At 35.9% G+C, this 17,885-nt stretch overlaps 1 protein-coding gene across 4 annotated transcripts in view; it reads left to right on the forward strand.

Moving 5' to 3' along the window:
* Nucleotides 1-17,885, forward strand: part of tmem131l (transmembrane 131 like) — a 71,940-nt gene that overhangs the window by 28,012 nt on the left and 26,043 nt on the right. For all 4 annotated transcript variants that reach the window (XM_056265099.1, XM_056265101.1, XM_056265100.1 and 1 more), the window contains exons 4-6: nucleotides 8,850-8,921; nucleotides 15,015-15,138; nucleotides 15,263-15,379. In XM_056265099.1, coding sequence (XP_056121074.1) covers nucleotides 8,850-8,921; nucleotides 15,015-15,138; nucleotides 15,263-15,379 — 313 coding nt within the window. The remainder of the gene's footprint in view (nucleotides 1-8,849; nucleotides 8,922-15,014; nucleotides 15,139-15,262; nucleotides 15,380-17,885) is intronic.

The following is a 17,885-nucleotide window of genomic DNA, read 5'->3' on the forward strand; positions in this document are numbered from 1 at the left end:
AAACATCAACATTTTTTTTTCTTTTGTGATGGGAAGTGATGCTACTGCCAGCAAAGTTGTGTGTGTGTGTTTAAATGTCAATTATTAGTTGTAAACTTGATTCCATTTCAGTAAGATTAAAAATATATTATATTTTAATATATTATTTAGCAAGGGTGCATTTAATTGATCAAAAATGACAGTTAAGACTTTTGTATTGTTACAAAATATTTGCATTTCAAATAAACACTGTTCTTTTGAGCTTTCACAAAAAAAAAAAAAAAAAAAAAAAAAAAAAAATATATATATATATATATATATATATATATTTTTTTTTTTGTGATTCTTTATTTATTAAACATTTTGTGTGTATAACTATTTACAACAAAGCCCAAGATCCGCCCATAACCATAAGACCAAATAGAAATAATAAAATAAATAAATATGACAGGAAATTAAAATAAAATTTGACAAAACTATATATAGAAGGATCTCAGAGTAGCATATTAGAATGATCTTCTTCATTAGTCCAAAAACAGTTTTTATTGAAACCAAGCTCCCAAAATGACTCATTTCGGATTTTGTCACATTATTACGTAATAGTGCGACCTCCTCTGCAGAAGATCAAAGCCTACTTCTACATCATTGCCTTTTTAGCCCCGCCCACCGATTCACACGTCATGTAGTAGTAAATACGAGAGAGACGCAAATACAGGAATACTCCAGCAACAAAACAATAGGGATGCCTCTGAGGATTACAAGTCTTAAGTACCAATTTGTGGGGGAAAAAAGTCTTTGCATTGCCTTCCTTGTGAACATCCTAACATTAAGAAAGCGTGGATGAACTTTTATTTTTAATGAAGTTCCAGTCAGATAGTGTCAGTAATGGTGTGTGCACACCAAAAGCGAAGCGAATATTCTCATCGGGTTACTCGCTCTAGTCTAGATTACTTGCTGGATTACTTATTTTTTGCGCCACTCATGGCGAATAAAACATCGCACGATGAGGAGTGTCATCACGCACATCAACAACAAGATTTCTTTCTGACATTTTTTCCTTCATGAACCATGTTGGAGATAACTACTTTTGCTGCTCTTTAACTGTTGTGGAAGTCCCAAATACGCCGGAAAGCCAAACGGCGACGTGTCTGGGTTCACAGCAACATCCAGAGGCGCACACAACTCTGTGAATTTCACCATCTTCTCCAGAACGTGTCAATGAGTTCTCCGTTGATTGGCTCCCACGACAGCGCGTCATGCAAATTTCCCTCTCAAGTTGAAATTTTTCAACCAAATTCGTGTCTATTAGCATCTTTGTGTTGACTTTGTATGTAATCTACTCGCGTCTCGCACAAAATTTTTTAAATTCGCTTTCGGTGCGCACACACCATAAGACACTGTTTGTTCACTTAATTTTACTGCGGATTTGTTTTTAAACGACACCGTTTGGTGCAGGCCTTTCAGAAAGGCTGAAAATAAAAGATTATGCAGTGCCGCCTATATTGGATCTGACAGTAATGTCACAACAAACAAGTCTGAGTAACAGTGTTTTTACCATGTGTCACTATTGCTTTGTCTGATACAGATCGTTTGATATGTACTGAGTATTTATACTGTAGCGTCGCAGTCAAACTGTGAATAGTTATGATTTGCTGTTCTTTTATTTTGCCTCGGCATTTATGGGGTTAATGCGGAGGATTCCCGGATACAGAACGTAGCACGTAGAGAACGATGCTTTTGCTATTGTTTTGATCTAAGCCATTCGCTGTAATCACAAAAAAAGCTTAAGTGATCAAGATGCTCTGTTTTGTCATCAATAAATCAATAAGACATTACAACACGTTTAAATTGATTTAAAACACGACACTGTAAATGTATGCATTTAAAACTTTATCATAAAGGATGAACGATGAAAAGCATCAGTACGAAAGTGCGATAATTCATAATTCTGTTTACAAGAAACACCGTAAGTTATCATTTGTCAACTATAACTTTGATAACTTTAACTTTATTTGCCACAACCTAGACTTATAAAGCATATGTAATATGCATAAATGTTTCACAGTTGTTTCAACTATGTAACAAAATATTTTTGAGCAGGACGTTTTCAAAAACAATTCCGCACGTGTAATGGCAGGGACGTTGAAAATTACTTTAAGCAAAACTGTTACCCAATCATAGCAGTGTGTGTTTACTTCCAAGTCTTAAATACGGCACTGCTGTCAAAATGGATGTTACAAAAGGTCAAACTATTACTTCTAAGGATGGTTTTGGTTATGTTAAAACCTGAACAACATTATATGTGGACCTCAGAGTACATTGTAAAATTAAAAAAAATGCAGTTCATGACCTCTTTAACCACATGCTGTCATATGAACAACTAGTCAATAGCTACACAGATTAAAGTTGTTAGCTGTATATGTTCAATTCACTATAAAGAACCAATTCATACAAGTCATTTGTTCAGGATTCAGACTACATTGGTTGCACTCTGTTTTTAAGTCTTATTGTACGAGAACAGTTTTCGAATTATTAAATGTTGGTATTGTTAAAGTAATGAAACCAGTTCTGAATAATAACCGTTTCTTAGTTCCCGACCATAAAAGAATTTCAAACAAAAAAAAACTGAAGAAATAGGCTCACTTGAAACTCTTACACTGTAGTTCCTGTTTCAGCATAGGCAGCATGAATGTACCCACAGGTTAAAAATTAGTGCACTTGATAGTTGATCATCTGATGTTCATGCAAATCATTTTTTGCTGTGCAGTGATTCAGTGAAATCTTTACTCGCTCTCGGAGCCAGTGCACAGTGTTTCTGTTTTACCTCCAGGCAATATGTTCAGGGTACAACATTATGCCTTTGAGAAAGTCAAACACACTTGATTGTGTTTTTGTTGACATTTCTTGACAGGATCATGCAATGTTTTGAAGGGTTCTTTTGCTGCTTTCAACACCCGTCAGCTGCCATTTGAAAACACAGCAGGCTGATGAAATTTTGGATATCAAGTATCCGATATACCCAGTGTCTTTTTATACACTCACTCAGTGATGGTTGTCTGAGCGACTTGAATTCTGTGTAGCCCAGAATGTAGATTTAAGATGACTGCCATAAAGGTAAATAATGTGAACATGTTTTACCAGTATGATAATGTCCAGACAGAGTATATGAGGCCCAGGAACCTGTGACTTTTTTTTTTTTTTTTGAAGTCAGTTTACATTTGATGCTCTTCCAGGTTTGATTTACTTTGTTCATTTGCCTTTTATGGAGAACTTTGAGAGCTGTTCAGAGTTATAAACAAGTTCTCTGAGGTTCTGATGCTACATAAAAGTATTGTTGGTTTGTTTCATAAGTTCTTTCCTGGAATTGGTACAGAAGTGATTCATATCTCGAGTTCTCCTCTTTCTTTTGGTAATCAGTTATGAAGGCCACTGATATGTGCGTCTTCACGTCAGAGTTCCCAGCTGTTGAAAGCCTGGACAAGCCACTGACAGTGTCGAGAGGAAGGATTCCCCCACGACTCAACAGATGGTCTGTTCCACTCACCGGAACCCGCTAGAGCTCCAATTTTGGAACATTAAAAACAATAATTAGATAAAAGAGGGGTCAGGCATTTTATTAATAGACAAGTGAGTAGATCTATAACTACTTAAAGCTGGTTATGATAGATGTTTGTGCAGTTCCTCAAGATGAGCTATTGCTTTTGGCTTTAAGTTTGCTAATTGTATTTTCAGGAAAGGTAATCCATGTAGATAATGTCTGTTTTCTACGGAGCCCGGGAAGTCACCTGTGGGGAAAAAAAAAACAATCCGAGGCGACGGTTTTGCAATCCGTCCCCTCAGTTTATAAACTGTACTCACGAATTCTTAAACTGTTCCCTCGGTTTAACAATTCGTGCCCACGGATTAATAAACCGTACCCTCGAGTTCCCAATCCGTGCTCTCAGATTTGTAAACCGTGCCTTCAGTTTTTGCAATCTGTACCCACAAATTCATAAACCGTGCCCACGCTTTCGCAATCCGTACTCACGGGTTTGTAATCCGTACTCACGGGTTTGTGGCTCGTCCCCCAGAGTGTGCCGCGTGATTCAACCAGGCCTCCTGTTTAGATGCGGGATGCATTGTTTTTAAAAGGACTTCACATACAAAAAAAAAAATATATATATATATATATACACTCACCGGCCACTTTATTAGGTACACCTGTCCAACTGCTCGTTAACACTTAATTTCTAAGCAGCCAATCACATGGCGGCAACTCAGTGCATTTAGGCATGTAGACATGGTCAAGACAATCTCCTGCAGTTCAAACCGAGCATCAGTATGGGGAAGAAAGTTGATTTGAGTGACTTTGAACGTGGCATGATTGTTGGTGCCAGAAGGGCTGGTCTGAGTATTTCAGAAACTGCTAATCTACTGGGATTTTCACGCACAACCATCTCTAGGGTTTACAGAGAATGGTCCGAAAAAGAAAAAACATCCAGTGAGCGGCAGTTCTGTGGGCGGAAATGCCTTGTTGATGCCAGAGGTCAGAGGAGAATGGCCAGACTGGTTCGAGCTGATAGAAGGGCAACAGTGACTGAAATAACCACTCGTTACAACCGAGGTATGCAGCAAAGCATTTGTGAAGCCACAACACGCACAACCTTGAGGCGGATGGGCTACAACAGCAGAAGACTCCACCGGGTACCACTCATCTCCACTACAAATAGGAAAAAGAGGCTACAATTTGCAAGAGCTCACCAAAATTGAACAGTTGAAGACTGGAAAAATGTTGCCTGGTCTGATGAGTCTCGATTTCTGTTGAGACATTCAGATGTTAGAGTCAGAATTTGGCGTAAACAGAATGAGAACATGGAACCATCATGCCTTGTTACCACTGTGCAGGCTGCTGGTGGTGGTGTAATGGTGTGGGGGATGTTTTCCTGGCACACTTTAGGCCCCTTAGTGCCAATTGGGCATCGTTTAAATGCCACGGCCTACCTGAGCATTGTTTCTGACCATGTCCATCCCTTTATGGCCACCATGTACCCATCCTCTGATGGCTACTTCCACCATGTCACAAAGCTCTAATCATTTCAAATTGGTTTCTTGAACATGACAATGAGTTCACTGTACTAAAATGGCCTCCACAGTCACCAGATCTCAACCCAATAGAGCATCTTTGGGATGTGGTGGAACGGGAGATTCGCATCATGGATGTGCAGCCGACAAATCTGCGGCAACTGTGTGATGCCATCATGTCAATATGGACCAAACTCCCTGAGGAATGCTTCCAGCACCTTGTTGAATCTATGCCACGAAGAATTGAGGCAGTTCTGAAGGCAAAAGGGGGTCCAACCCGTTACTAGCATGGGGTACCTAATAAAGTGGCCGGTGAGTGTATATATATATATATATATATATATATATATATATATATAACACAAACACAAAGTTATAGGCCTATAAAAATAAAACATTCATAAATTGTTTTATGATTAACATATTCCTGTCTTAAGTGAACTCATTTAAAGTTATAAACGCAAATAATAGGCCTAATAATAATAATTAGGCTATTATTATTACATTAGGCTACATATTTAGATATAAGACGCTTTTATCAAAAAAAAGAAACAAAGCAATTCGTCAAATGTCAGTCATAATACAGGTTAGACAATAATACAGGGCTGAGATTATCACAAATAAACTCAAGATTTTGACGCATATCCAAGTGTTTGTGCACAAAAAATAAATACCATTGACTTTTTGCCTTTATTAAACATTTAAAATTTTCGCAAATTAATATGGAAAAAAAATAGATTTTACTTTCTAAAAACTATATTTTGCCCGCAGTGCTAAATGAGAAGAGCATGTCTCTGGAACCATAAAGAGAGATGATTTAAAGGTGATTTATAGGCTAATCATAATAGCCTAAATGTTTCTGAAAAATAACGATAGATTTTTATTGTTTAAATGAACAGTTTTCTAGTGACGGGCTAAACATATCTCCATCTCTGCTGTAAAGGATGCACCTTTAGAGAAATGCAGCTTTCGGATTGTATAATCAGACGGTATTTGCTTTCGATTCGAATTTGTTCGTTGAAAAGTGGACATTTCAAGCTTTATATAGGCTTTTGTTTCAGTTCATTTATGAGACGCGCTCCGGAGATCATGAAAGCGCGCCTGATTGTTTTATTTTATTTTACAAATACACAACGTTTTCTTGTTATTGTGAGTTTACACAAATAAAAGTAGTTGCAAATAATGTATTATGTATAATGTATTTTTTCTGTATGACCACCAGAAATGCTAGATTATTTTAAATTGTTCCACTGTTGATAGGAACATCATATGCAAGCGTTTGCGGCCGCGGCTCAGTGCGCGCTCCACACAAACACTTGGATATGCGTTAAAAACCTGTGTTTGTTTGTTATAATCTTAGCCCATTATTATTGTCTAAGACTGACATTTGACGAATTGCTTTGTTCTTTTTTTTTTTTTTTTTTTTTTTTGTGGATAAAAGCGTCTTCTAAATAGGCCTATGTAGCCTAAATGGATTTTGATAGCTAATTATTATTTGCGTTTATTACTATGAATGAGTTCACCGAAGACAGTAATATGTTTAGCCTAACATAAAATAATTTATAACTTATAACCAAATCTTTTACAGTTTTTGAACTGTGTTATTATTATTATTATTATTATTATTTTCGCTTACTATAGGCCTACTGAGCTTTTTCCTCTAAAAAATGGACTTTAAAGATAAAAGTAGCCTAAATGTAGTTTTTTTTAGAAAATGCAAGAAATTATCCATTTAAAAAAAAGGGGTTTAAAAACAATGCGATGCATCCCGCATCTAAACAGGAGGCCTGGTTGAATCACGCGGCACACTCTGGGGGACGAGCCACAAACCCGTGAGTACGGATTACAAACCCGTGAGTACGGATTACAAACCCGCGAGTACGGATTGCGAAAGCGTGGGCACGGTTTATGAATTTGTGGGTACAGATTGCAAAAACTGAGGGCACGGTTTACAAATCTGAGAGCACGGATTAGGAACTCGTGGGTACGGTTTATTAATCCGTGGGCACGAATTGTTAAACCGAGGGAACAGTTTAAGAATTCGTGAGTACAGTTTATAAACTGAGGGGACGGATTGCAAAACCGTCGCCTCGGATTGTTTTTTTTTCCCCCACAGGTGACTTCCCGGGCTCCGTAGTTTTCAACCCTGTACACACAAACGCAATGAGCATTTAACTTCAATACCAATTCAAAAGCTTTTGATTTATTTTGATTTTTAAAATGTTTTGATTAGATTTGTGTAATTTGACCTTTTGAAGGATTCATTAAAGGAACCAACTCAAAAGACTCAAGTTTCAGGAATCAGGCTACTCGGCGTGTTGTTTTGAATTCATTTGTTGTTTTGAGTCATTTCATTTGGTTGTGAATCACACTACACTAGATTTTATTTGTGTTTTTTTGTTTTTTTTGTTTTGCATGCAGCCTATAAGGACAACTTAACAAAAAAGGTTTTATATTGCATTATTTTAAAACCAGGCTCAGGACTTATATTCATAACTTAAATATGAATGTAATTTCTTTTGTCATGGTGCTAAAGATTCTGCAGTGGAGAAACCTTCTAAATTTGGATATCATGATAATATTTGAAAGTGTGACAGTGACATCTGCAGTTAAAATCTTTGGAAAAGTACTTGTAGGCCTATATGTATTGTATTTTTTCACACAACCCCTGAAATTAAGCATAGAGTAGAAAGGATTTTGGATTTTAAGTATCTATATCACAATTAATCGGACAAATACATTTTTACTCAGTTTATCATTTTACTAAACATAAGGACATGTTTATCATCACTCAGTACCAAAACTCGTTCAGCTTATTCATCTCAACTCAACAGCAAAACTTCTTGGAACAATTTCATAGCTCTTTTTGTTTGCCCTGTTCACCTGCATTATTAGGTGTTTTCAGAGAAACGGTGCAATTTATTAAGTATTAGGAGAGTATAAACAAAGGTGTTGATCATTTGGTCTGCTTTGCCCTGCTGCCCACTTTAGCTTCCTGTTGTTTTTAGTTTCCTGTCACCCTTTTGCCACACTTGTGTTGTATTTTTCATTATACTTCTCTGGTGTTATTATAGCTCACTTTGGAGCTTGTGTTGTTTTGTGTCAACCCAATAACTGATGGATGTTCATTTAGCTTTTCTCCATTTTTCTCTAATGTTCACACTAAATCATAATATTCTCTTATATTGTAAATGCAGTATAAGTGTTTCTCTGGAGGAATGAAGTCACTCCCTGAGACTGCCAACAAACGATGCTCTGTTTGTGGTTTTTTAACATTCATCCATGTGAAACGATGACGTTGTGTGAAAAAGTAAATTCCCTTTCGCTTAGTCGAACTAGTGAAATCGTCCAGGCAAAAAACGACAACAAAATTAGTTGTTAACGCTGATTTGAATAAGGGTTTTGCATCATGAGATCTGCATGATCTGAGGTTTAAAATTCTTGGTTACATAGTACTACATGGGCTGCATAGTCATATTGTTTTGATTTGTTCAAAATGTCACCAATTTTCAGCATATCGTATACATTTTCCCCACCATCCCCAGAGAGTAGCTCTTAAGCTGTCCTGGTGGTTTGATTCTCTTGCTTTGTACTTTTTAAAAAGCATTTTTTTTTCTTGTTTTTTATTTATATATGTAGGCCTAACTATTGTATTTTTGTAATTCAGTTTTGGCCATGAAGATGGCCACAGATGCTTACCTGGCATTAAATATAACTATACTGATACTGTAATTTTAAAGTACCTATTCATGTAATAAGCATCAATCTGCATGGCATTCACGTTTCTTTCTTTCTTTTCTCCTCCTCAGTTCCTCATTTTATGTGCAGGAGAGTGGGAGACAGCTCCAGTTTCAGCCGCCCACACTGGACTTCGGCCCACAGTAAGAGTTTTATATTTCATACATTTTACCCACAAATATCAGCATACACTTGGTCCATAGGCTTTTAAAAATGTTGGTAGCTAATGGCAATGCCAGGAAAATATATTTTCGTTTTTCAAACCATACCATAATATATTAAATGGATATATATTTTTTTAAAGAAGTTACATGATTTAAATAAGAAATTATTTGTCTTTGATGTAAAATTTAAGTATTTCTCAAATAAGTAAACATTCCCCTATACGATGGAAATTAGCTGTGCAACAGTGTGCAGTTTTTTTCATTAGGAAAAACTTTGTTCATGTTTAAATGTGGAAGGCTTTTTTGTCAGTATTGTTGTGGACATCCAATGCATGCGCATAGAAAAGATGAATTTTATTGTAATTTTAAACCATTCAAGTGCAAGAAGACCCACGCTGTTTTCTGTGAGGCCCACACATCCAAAACGTGCGCACAGAAAGCGGCCTCATACTTTTTCGCATCTTTTTGCTCTTGAATGGACAAATGTGGACAAAGATGTCAAAATATCTTAATAAACACAGTCGGTTGTGTCTTAAGTCAATGTAAACATTTGACAAAGAAAACGCATAATAATATATTTGATCAGCTAAGTGGCAGCACCAGAGAAAATTCATTTTCTTGATTGAATAACTTTTGCAACTATATTTATAATGTAGGCCTATATTTTATTTATAAAGTGCAGTATTATTTTACTTCATTTGTGCGATTTGCTTATTTGTTTTTGTTCTTTTGTGTTTACTTATTAGGCTTAGGGTTGGGAACTGAAAATCGGTTCCAATTCTGAAAACGAATACTTGGTCATGAATTGGATACTTGTTATAAAATTAAAATTTCGATTCCTCTCATCGATTCCTTTGTGTGAAGTTTAATAAGACCATTCAATGCAAGATGACTCACGCTGTTTTCTGTGCTGCGCACACATCCACAGTGCTCACAGAAAAAGGGATTTTATCTTCTGTTCTGCGAACTAGGGCTGGTCCGAATACCATTTTTTGAGCTTCGAAGCTTCGGTAGGAATTAACACCAAATATTCGAAGCTTCGGTAGGAATTAACACCAAATATTCGAAGCTTCGGTAGGAATTAACACCAAATATTCGAAGCTTCGGTAGGAATTAACACCAAATATTCGAAGCTTCGGTAGGAATTAACACCAAATATTCAAAGCTTCGGTAGGAATTAACACCAAATATTCGAAGCTTTGTAGGGAGGGGGCTGAACATATTCTTCTCACTAATAAAGGCAGGAATTTGTGTGTCTGTCTGTTTGCATTTTGATTATGTCGAGAACCGTTCATCCAATCGAATTCGGGTGGCGGGTGTGTTGCTGCGGACCCAAGGGAGTGCAGTGCAGTGTCGCAGTTGGTGCAATATGGACACGTTCAGAATTAATAAACGTTTAATGAACTACAGAACAGAGCGAGCCCGAAGCGGCGCCTCACGCGGCAGGGGTTATATGCTCCGAGAACGGACATTTGACAAGTGATACAAAACTCACAGGTCTGTTAAGAGCAATACTTTTAATAAAGGTAGCCTAACATTTTTCTGACAAACAAATCAATCCCAAATCAGAAATTAGCAGCACAGTAATTGACACAGTAAAGGGTAGGCTATTTAAATAAATAATCCCAAAATTGAAAATCGAATACCAACCCACTGAACGAATATTCAGGTCCAGCCCTACTGTGCACACATCCAAAGTGATTTTAATGTGATTTTAAACCATTCATTCACGAATCAGATTTGTATCGATTCCAGTAAGGTAAAAAAAAAAAAACCTTAGATATCATTCACATTTATTTTAAGTGTTATTGCAAAACATTTCTTTGTAACTGAATACCATGAATAAAAATCAACAGGCTAAAGAACACTAACACAAGGAACTTTTGCCTGTTGATTTTTATTCATGGTATTCAACTACAATTAAATATTTTGCAATAAGACTTAAAATAAATGTGAATGATATCTAAGTTTTTTTTTACCTTATTGGGATGGATAAGAATCGGAAACGATAAGTAGAATCGGAATCGTTAAAATTCAAACGAGACCGAACACAAGTTAGGCTAGATGTTTTTGCTATAGAATTTTTAAACCATAGGCAAAAGTTCCTTGTGTAGGCCTAAGTGTTTGTAAGCCTGTTTTACATATTACATATTTACTTATTCATCTAACCGTCACTCTCGGCAGTGTGGGTGGCGTTGGATGTTCTATAACACTATTTCGCTGGTCACGTATTTCAAACTTCATTTTAACCCTGAACGAAAAAGAACTTTGCCATGAGTATATCGGGGCCTTTACTATAAATGTGCATGATAGATCTTTTTTTCTTTTTTTTTTTTACCTAATTGGAATCTAAATTAGGAATCGATAAGCAGAATCAGAATCGTTAAAATTCAAACAATACCCAACCTTTTACAGATGTGAAAAGGTGGCAGGGAAACAATCATGTTTTTCGCAGAAGAATATTCATTCATGTTTATCCAGACTTGGCTCGTTGTAAAAGGCATGGTTTGGGTTAAATATAACTCAACAGCTTTATAAAATACAAAGATTTACAAAAAAATATTAATCTGTATGTTTATTATGATGTGTAGAAATATTGGCTGTAACTAAGAATTTTAAAATTGGTTATACTTTCAAAACCATGTGACATTCACTTATTTTGTAGCGATTGCCTTCTAGATTTCCATTGCAAGTTCATTGCTATAAACGTATATAGTTTTATATTCAAAAATTAAGGGTTATTTTGAAAGTTATTTTATTTATTAATAGTCAACTTGCCACAAATGCTGTCCATAAAGTCAAAATGGTATTTTAAAGTCTGCTTATTTTAAAGCTGAACTTGGCTTGTGGCTGAACCCTGCAGACAGGATGACCAAATATGGCAGGAATTGCTTTTCTTCTGATGGAAGAACAGTGGCAGAGTTTGGAGTCTACTGCACTGATTTAATTTTGACCTTAAGAAATAACTACAGTTGGAAAGTTGTAGATATTCCAATGCTGATTGTCCCATTTGTTGGAAGCATTACTGGAGGTTGTTACCTTTTATTAGGACAACATAGAGCCAGATTTCACAGCTATGTGTGCAAAGTTGTCTTGGTGTTAGACAACTAACCACTAATAGATCAAATTGATAATTGTTAATGAAAATGCTTCTTTACATTGAATTCTAAATTTAATTCTAAATACTAATTTTAGTTTTTGCCTCAAATTATCAGGGCATAAATGTAGTAGTAGAAGTAAACACACACACAGACAGACACAGACACACTCACAAAATCTAAAGGTGTTGGCCATGGCACATATATAAAGAAGGAAAAATAAACGTGTAACTTTTTCCCCAAATGCAAAGAATTTGAAAATGTTATGACTTTTCAAGGTCTCTCATTTTGCCAGGACATATTTTACTATTATATTTTTATAATCTGAACATTTTAGTTTTTAATGAAGAAATGACTCATCCTAACAAGAAGTTTGTATTGTTGTTTAACTTGAAATACTTAGAACATGTGCATACATGTCAATCCTAAGTAGAGCAACAGAAAAAGGAGTGCACAACCAATATAACATGAGATGTCAGATTTAGGGTTATATGAACTATAATTGAAATCCTATGTGTAACACAAGTAATTATAATATATAATCACTAATCAGTAACTGGTGTGAAGTGTTCAATTTCATATATCATATTCTTCCTCTTTCCACCTCTTAGCTAGTTTCATGTTCTTTTAATATTATTTATTAATATTATAGTAATTTTATATCGATTAATCCATTATCAAAAATCAAAATGCAGCCTAAGGTGCAATAAACACTTTTGATGTTGGGGAATCTTAACTGGGTCTTTAAACAGTATTAGGGCCAAAAATACAATGTCTTCATTATTTATGAAAACCTAACAGCTTTATATGTTTTGTAGGGCTGTAAATCTTTGTTGACAGTGGAACCATTTGATTCATGATTCTTTGGCATTACAAACATTGTAAATGCGAGTGACTAGAGATGGAAAGGTTATTAAACAAAAAAAATTTTGATTCAGTATTTAATCAGTAACCTAATCCAAACATTACAGCCTGAAAGTAGTTATCCTCAGGATAACTACTTATCCTCAGGTTATCCTCAGGATAACTACTACAGTTTCCTGAAGGCCAATATATAATGAAATTATTGGATGACTGGATGGATTGTGGTCTTCTGTATACAAAAGACAAAAGCGTGTTCTCATCGTTCATTGATTTATCTTTTCACATGTTATATTATAAAAAGTTTGTCAAATATTATATATATAATATATAAATATTATATTATATAATATAACTTATTGCCCCATATAAATGTAATGTGAATATTATAAAACATTTCCATAGCAATAAAGCCTAAAGTTGGCCACTGTTGCCAAACCAAACATTATTGTCTTTTTGTTTTAAATATCAAATAGATTTTTGTACAGATATTTTGACACCAGCTATTCTAGATACAGAGAGGTGTATTGCATAATAATGTTTCTTTGCACATGTATGCACAGGTAGGTCTACACCTTGTTCCCTATACTTGTTCCTGCAATGATGCAACACCAACTACTGCATAACCGTTCTACAAAAGAGAGCGAGAGAGAAAAACAAACATGCCCTTGTTTCACCTGGCTGCTAATTTCATCAGTGCTTCTGCACCACCATCTACATCTTATTATCTACCTTAAACACACTCACACACACCCCTCATACTCCCATCACTGCTTCCATTAGGACACACAGACAGACAACAGCTTAGACTTGGAATGGCATTTCTCAGGCATTGTTACATAATTATAAGTTATATTGGTTTTCAATTTTGGTAACATGTTGCAAACTATTTACCAATTCTTCTTTTTTATGCCTGATAACCAATATGCACATCCATTTTTTTTTTTTTGACATCCATTTTAATTTTTTTTAAATAGCATATGTCCTTAGCGATAGATGCTATTTACACTGTGCAAATAGCAATACCTTATATTTACACTGTGTAAAAATAGCAGTATTTTCTTTGCAACAAGTGTAAATGGTAGTTAGATACTATTTGCACCTCAGCATTTTAGTACATTATAAAACTATGCAATAATAAAATATTGAGTGTAAATAATTATATTTATTAAATAAATGCCACCTTATTAGGACAATAAGGCCTACACCTAACCCTACTGATAAACACTTTATTATTAAATAACTGGTAGGCACTTTAATTTGTCATGGTGAAGTGTGTCCATGCTAACATATTTCCCTGTGTTAGCTTATCCATGTTGTGTGCATGAGATGGACTTTTTTTGCCTAATTGCATATTTCTTACTTGATAATGTTTCTTATTTTAAAAGTTATATTGTCTATTGTCTATATTGTAAAAGCTGTATTGTCTATTCAGCTGTTGGATGCTATTCTTTACAGAAATGGTGCAGTTTATCAAGAGACCCGATAATAAAGAACCGATAACAGATTAGGTTGACAAGTTAGTTATCTAGTCTGTGCATTGGCAGTTTTGGTAACTATAGATGTAGTGTACCTAGTCAGACACATATGAACGCATAAGATTCAAGGCTGGTCTGATAGGATCTGGAGTCATTTTTTATTAGCCGCCGTGTTTCACATGCTGTTATTCACTCACCTCTTTTGAAGCTGGCCTTTGACCACAGGAACATCATAACTTAAAGAGCTGAGCTGCTAAGCTTTCTGTGGTTAGAATCAGCTTTGAAAGGTCAACTCAAGTCTTTTAATAGATGTGTGTGGCTTTGAATGACATTTACTTTCATCTTTGCTCAAGTGTTGTAATACTGAACCGTTTTCATTGTGATGCTTTAGGGAAGCGTGCACTGTGAGAGTCAGCCGTTTCTGTCTGAAGACATAAATAAATGATCTCCTTTTGAACAAAGTTATGCTTCAGGGCAAGAATGTTCATATAAGCGTAACATTCCCTGACATGTCAGTCATTTAGATCAACTTTTCTGTTTCACAATGGTTGTGTTCTTCACAGTGACATGAAAGTGATTTGGGAGTCTATAATGCAGTATTTGGCTCTTTAACATGTGGATCTGTTATTCTGCAGGCCGGTGGGGCTGCCAAGAGCTGAAACCGTAAATATCCGAAATCCCAGCCCACAGCTCCCAGTCTCTCTGCTCTCTGTGTTTACATCCAGCAGACATTTTCACATGCCTTCCTTCCACAGAAGGGTAAGTATGCACTCCATTTCACATTTGCTCTGCTCTCCCTCTCCCTCTTCCTCTACATAAATTGTCCGGTATAAATGTAATCCAGTGTTTCTTGTCATTCATTGTATTTTCTTTTGTGTTACAGGTAATTCCACCCGGAGGGAGCGCACTTTTTAAAATCATTTTCCTCCCCACAGTGGAGGGCAATGAAGAAATCTCTTTATTTATAAACACATCAACCCATGGGGTGATATCATACCAGGCAAGTTGTATAGAACTAGCATTACACGGTCACTTTTACGCACTTTTTAGAGGTTTCATATACACATCACATTTTACTAAGGCGCACATATGGGAGATATTCATATTTTAAATAGGTTTATTTAGCTTGGCAGCAGTGCAAATGTAGCCGTTTGCATAAAATGACAGTTGTAAATGGTATACCCACAGTTAGTGATCACTTAAGAATGTTTTTTTTTCCTCCCTCAACCAAAGTGCACGTTTCAGCCTATCATTTTGGGTGAAAATCACATGACAGACTGAAGCTGCACCTGGGACAATTAGTGTGCAGTTTGTTTTTTTGTCTGCCTTACTCTTAACATAATCTTTCAAATGTTTAAGATATGTTTGTCGAATTTAACTGAATCAAGGTCACTCTGTATCATTCTGGAAATGCAGGGCAGTTTTGTGTTATATACATAGTGATAAGGAAGAAGCTTGATGGTACAGATTCCTTTGAAATAACCAGAATAGTGTGATACTGTATGACTGTCATCAAACAAATTCACCATAATCACCAAACCAATCTGCACTGGCATATGCAATAGTATTCGGGTCATGTAACATGCATTGCAATGCAAATGCCTTCTGTAGTCATGTTTTCATTATGAATACATTTCTGGTGATCTTTATATGAACAAAACTCTATTGAAATGCAGCTTACACTACTAGTCAAAAGTTTGGAAATACCTACTAAATCTTTATTATACTACCGTTCAAAAGTTTAGGGTTGGTAGGATTTTTTTAAATGGTTTTGAAAGAAGTCTCACATGCTCATTAAGGCTGCATTTATTTGATCAAAAGTACAGTAAAAAAAAGTAATTTTGTAAAATATTAAAATTTTAAATAAATGTTTCCTATTTTCTATATATTTTAAAATGTAATTTATTCCTGTGATGGCAAAACTGAATATTTTACAGCCATTACTTCAGTCTTATTAATATTTTTGTAGAAACATTGATATATTTTTTAGGGTTCTTTGAGTAGAAAGTTCAAAAGAACAGCATTTTAAAATAGAAATCTTTTGTAGTTTTATTCTAGGGTGTTTTCACATCTAGTTGATTTGATTGGGAATTCGATCTGCATCATAACACTCAGATTTCAAGCAAACTCTGGAACGGTTAGACTTTAGGGAGAATCCGATCCAATCCAACCACTTATTTGCTCACATATGACTTTTAAAGGAATAGTTCTTCCCCAAAAAGACAATTTCCTGATTATTTACTCACCCCAAGGCCATCCAAGATGTATATGACTTTCTTTCCTCAGTTGAAGAGAAAATATTCCAGTAATTTCTCATCTAATGCAAGTGAATGGTGCCCAACCTAGATCATTTTTGACGGTCCAAAATCCATAATTAGGCAGCTTCAAAGGGCTCCACAAGACCCCAGACGTCAAATAAGTGTCTACTAGCAAAACGGTCAGTCATTTTCAGAAAGAAAAAAAAAAGTCCAGCTCTGCGAAGCGCGTTCACAAGAAGGTTATGTGTGATGTAGGGGCAAGAAATGCCCCATTGTTTACAAGAGGGAGTTTTCATCCTGGATACACGAACTGATCATTTTAAACAATAAATTGAAACAAAATACCAATATACAGCAATCATCATTTGTTTTGGTCCAAACTCCTCCCCCACTGTAAAGGATTCTTGCAAACGTGCTTGCCTCACGCGAGAGGTCATAAACGCGCTTTGCATAGCTGGAGCATTTGTAGTTCAACGTTTTTTTTTTCTGAAAATGACTGATTGTTTTGCTAGAAAAGACCCTTGGAACCCTTTGATGCTGCCTAAATATGGATTGTGGACCTTCAAAAATGGTATTTGTCGGGCACCATTCATTTGCATTAGATGGAAAAAAATCCTGGAATGTTTTCCTCCAAAACCTTAATTTTTCTTAGGCTTTGCTTGGATGGCCTTGTGGCCAGTTAATAATCAGTAAATGTTCTTTTTTGGGTGAACTATTTCTTTAACAAATTTTGGTCCGTTTTGAAATGTTGCCTTGTGAACTGAACCAAGAAGAAAAAGCAACATAGCAATGTAGTTCCTATTTTTTGGAACAAAGCAAACCAAATACAGGTCAAAAACATAAACTAATTTTATTACATGGCTTGGTTGAATTCTAATGTAGAATGTGGTCTGTTATTTCTTGATAAGACCGCTGCTAAGTATAACCAAAGTCCTTTTAGGCAAGTCATGCCACTCGGCTGCCATCTTGGCAACGCCTCCGGGCAGCTATTTCGGACTAACAAGACCAGGCTCCTATCTAAATGAATGGGCAGAGACCCAGAACTGCACTTTCACTGGTCACCGGGACATAAAAACTGCATGTATACAAACACTAATAAAATATGATAAAAATCGCTGAAAAAGTGTGATGACTTTGCCCCAAAATAAGGTTTAAAACGCCTTTTTCCCCACAGGTTATACTTTTACTGCGCATGCGCAAGGGTTCTCTCGCTCTCTGTCGTGCGCGCGCTACTGCTTGTTCGCTCTA

The sequence above is a fragment of the Rhinichthys klamathensis genome, unplaced genomic scaffold, assembly GCF_029890125.1.
Source record: "Rhinichthys klamathensis goyatoka isolate OS25496 unplaced genomic scaffold, OSU_Roscu_1.1 h1tg000229l_1, whole genome shotgun sequence".
NCBI lineage: Eukaryota > Metazoa > Chordata > Actinopteri > Cypriniformes > Leuciscidae > Rhinichthys > Rhinichthys klamathensis.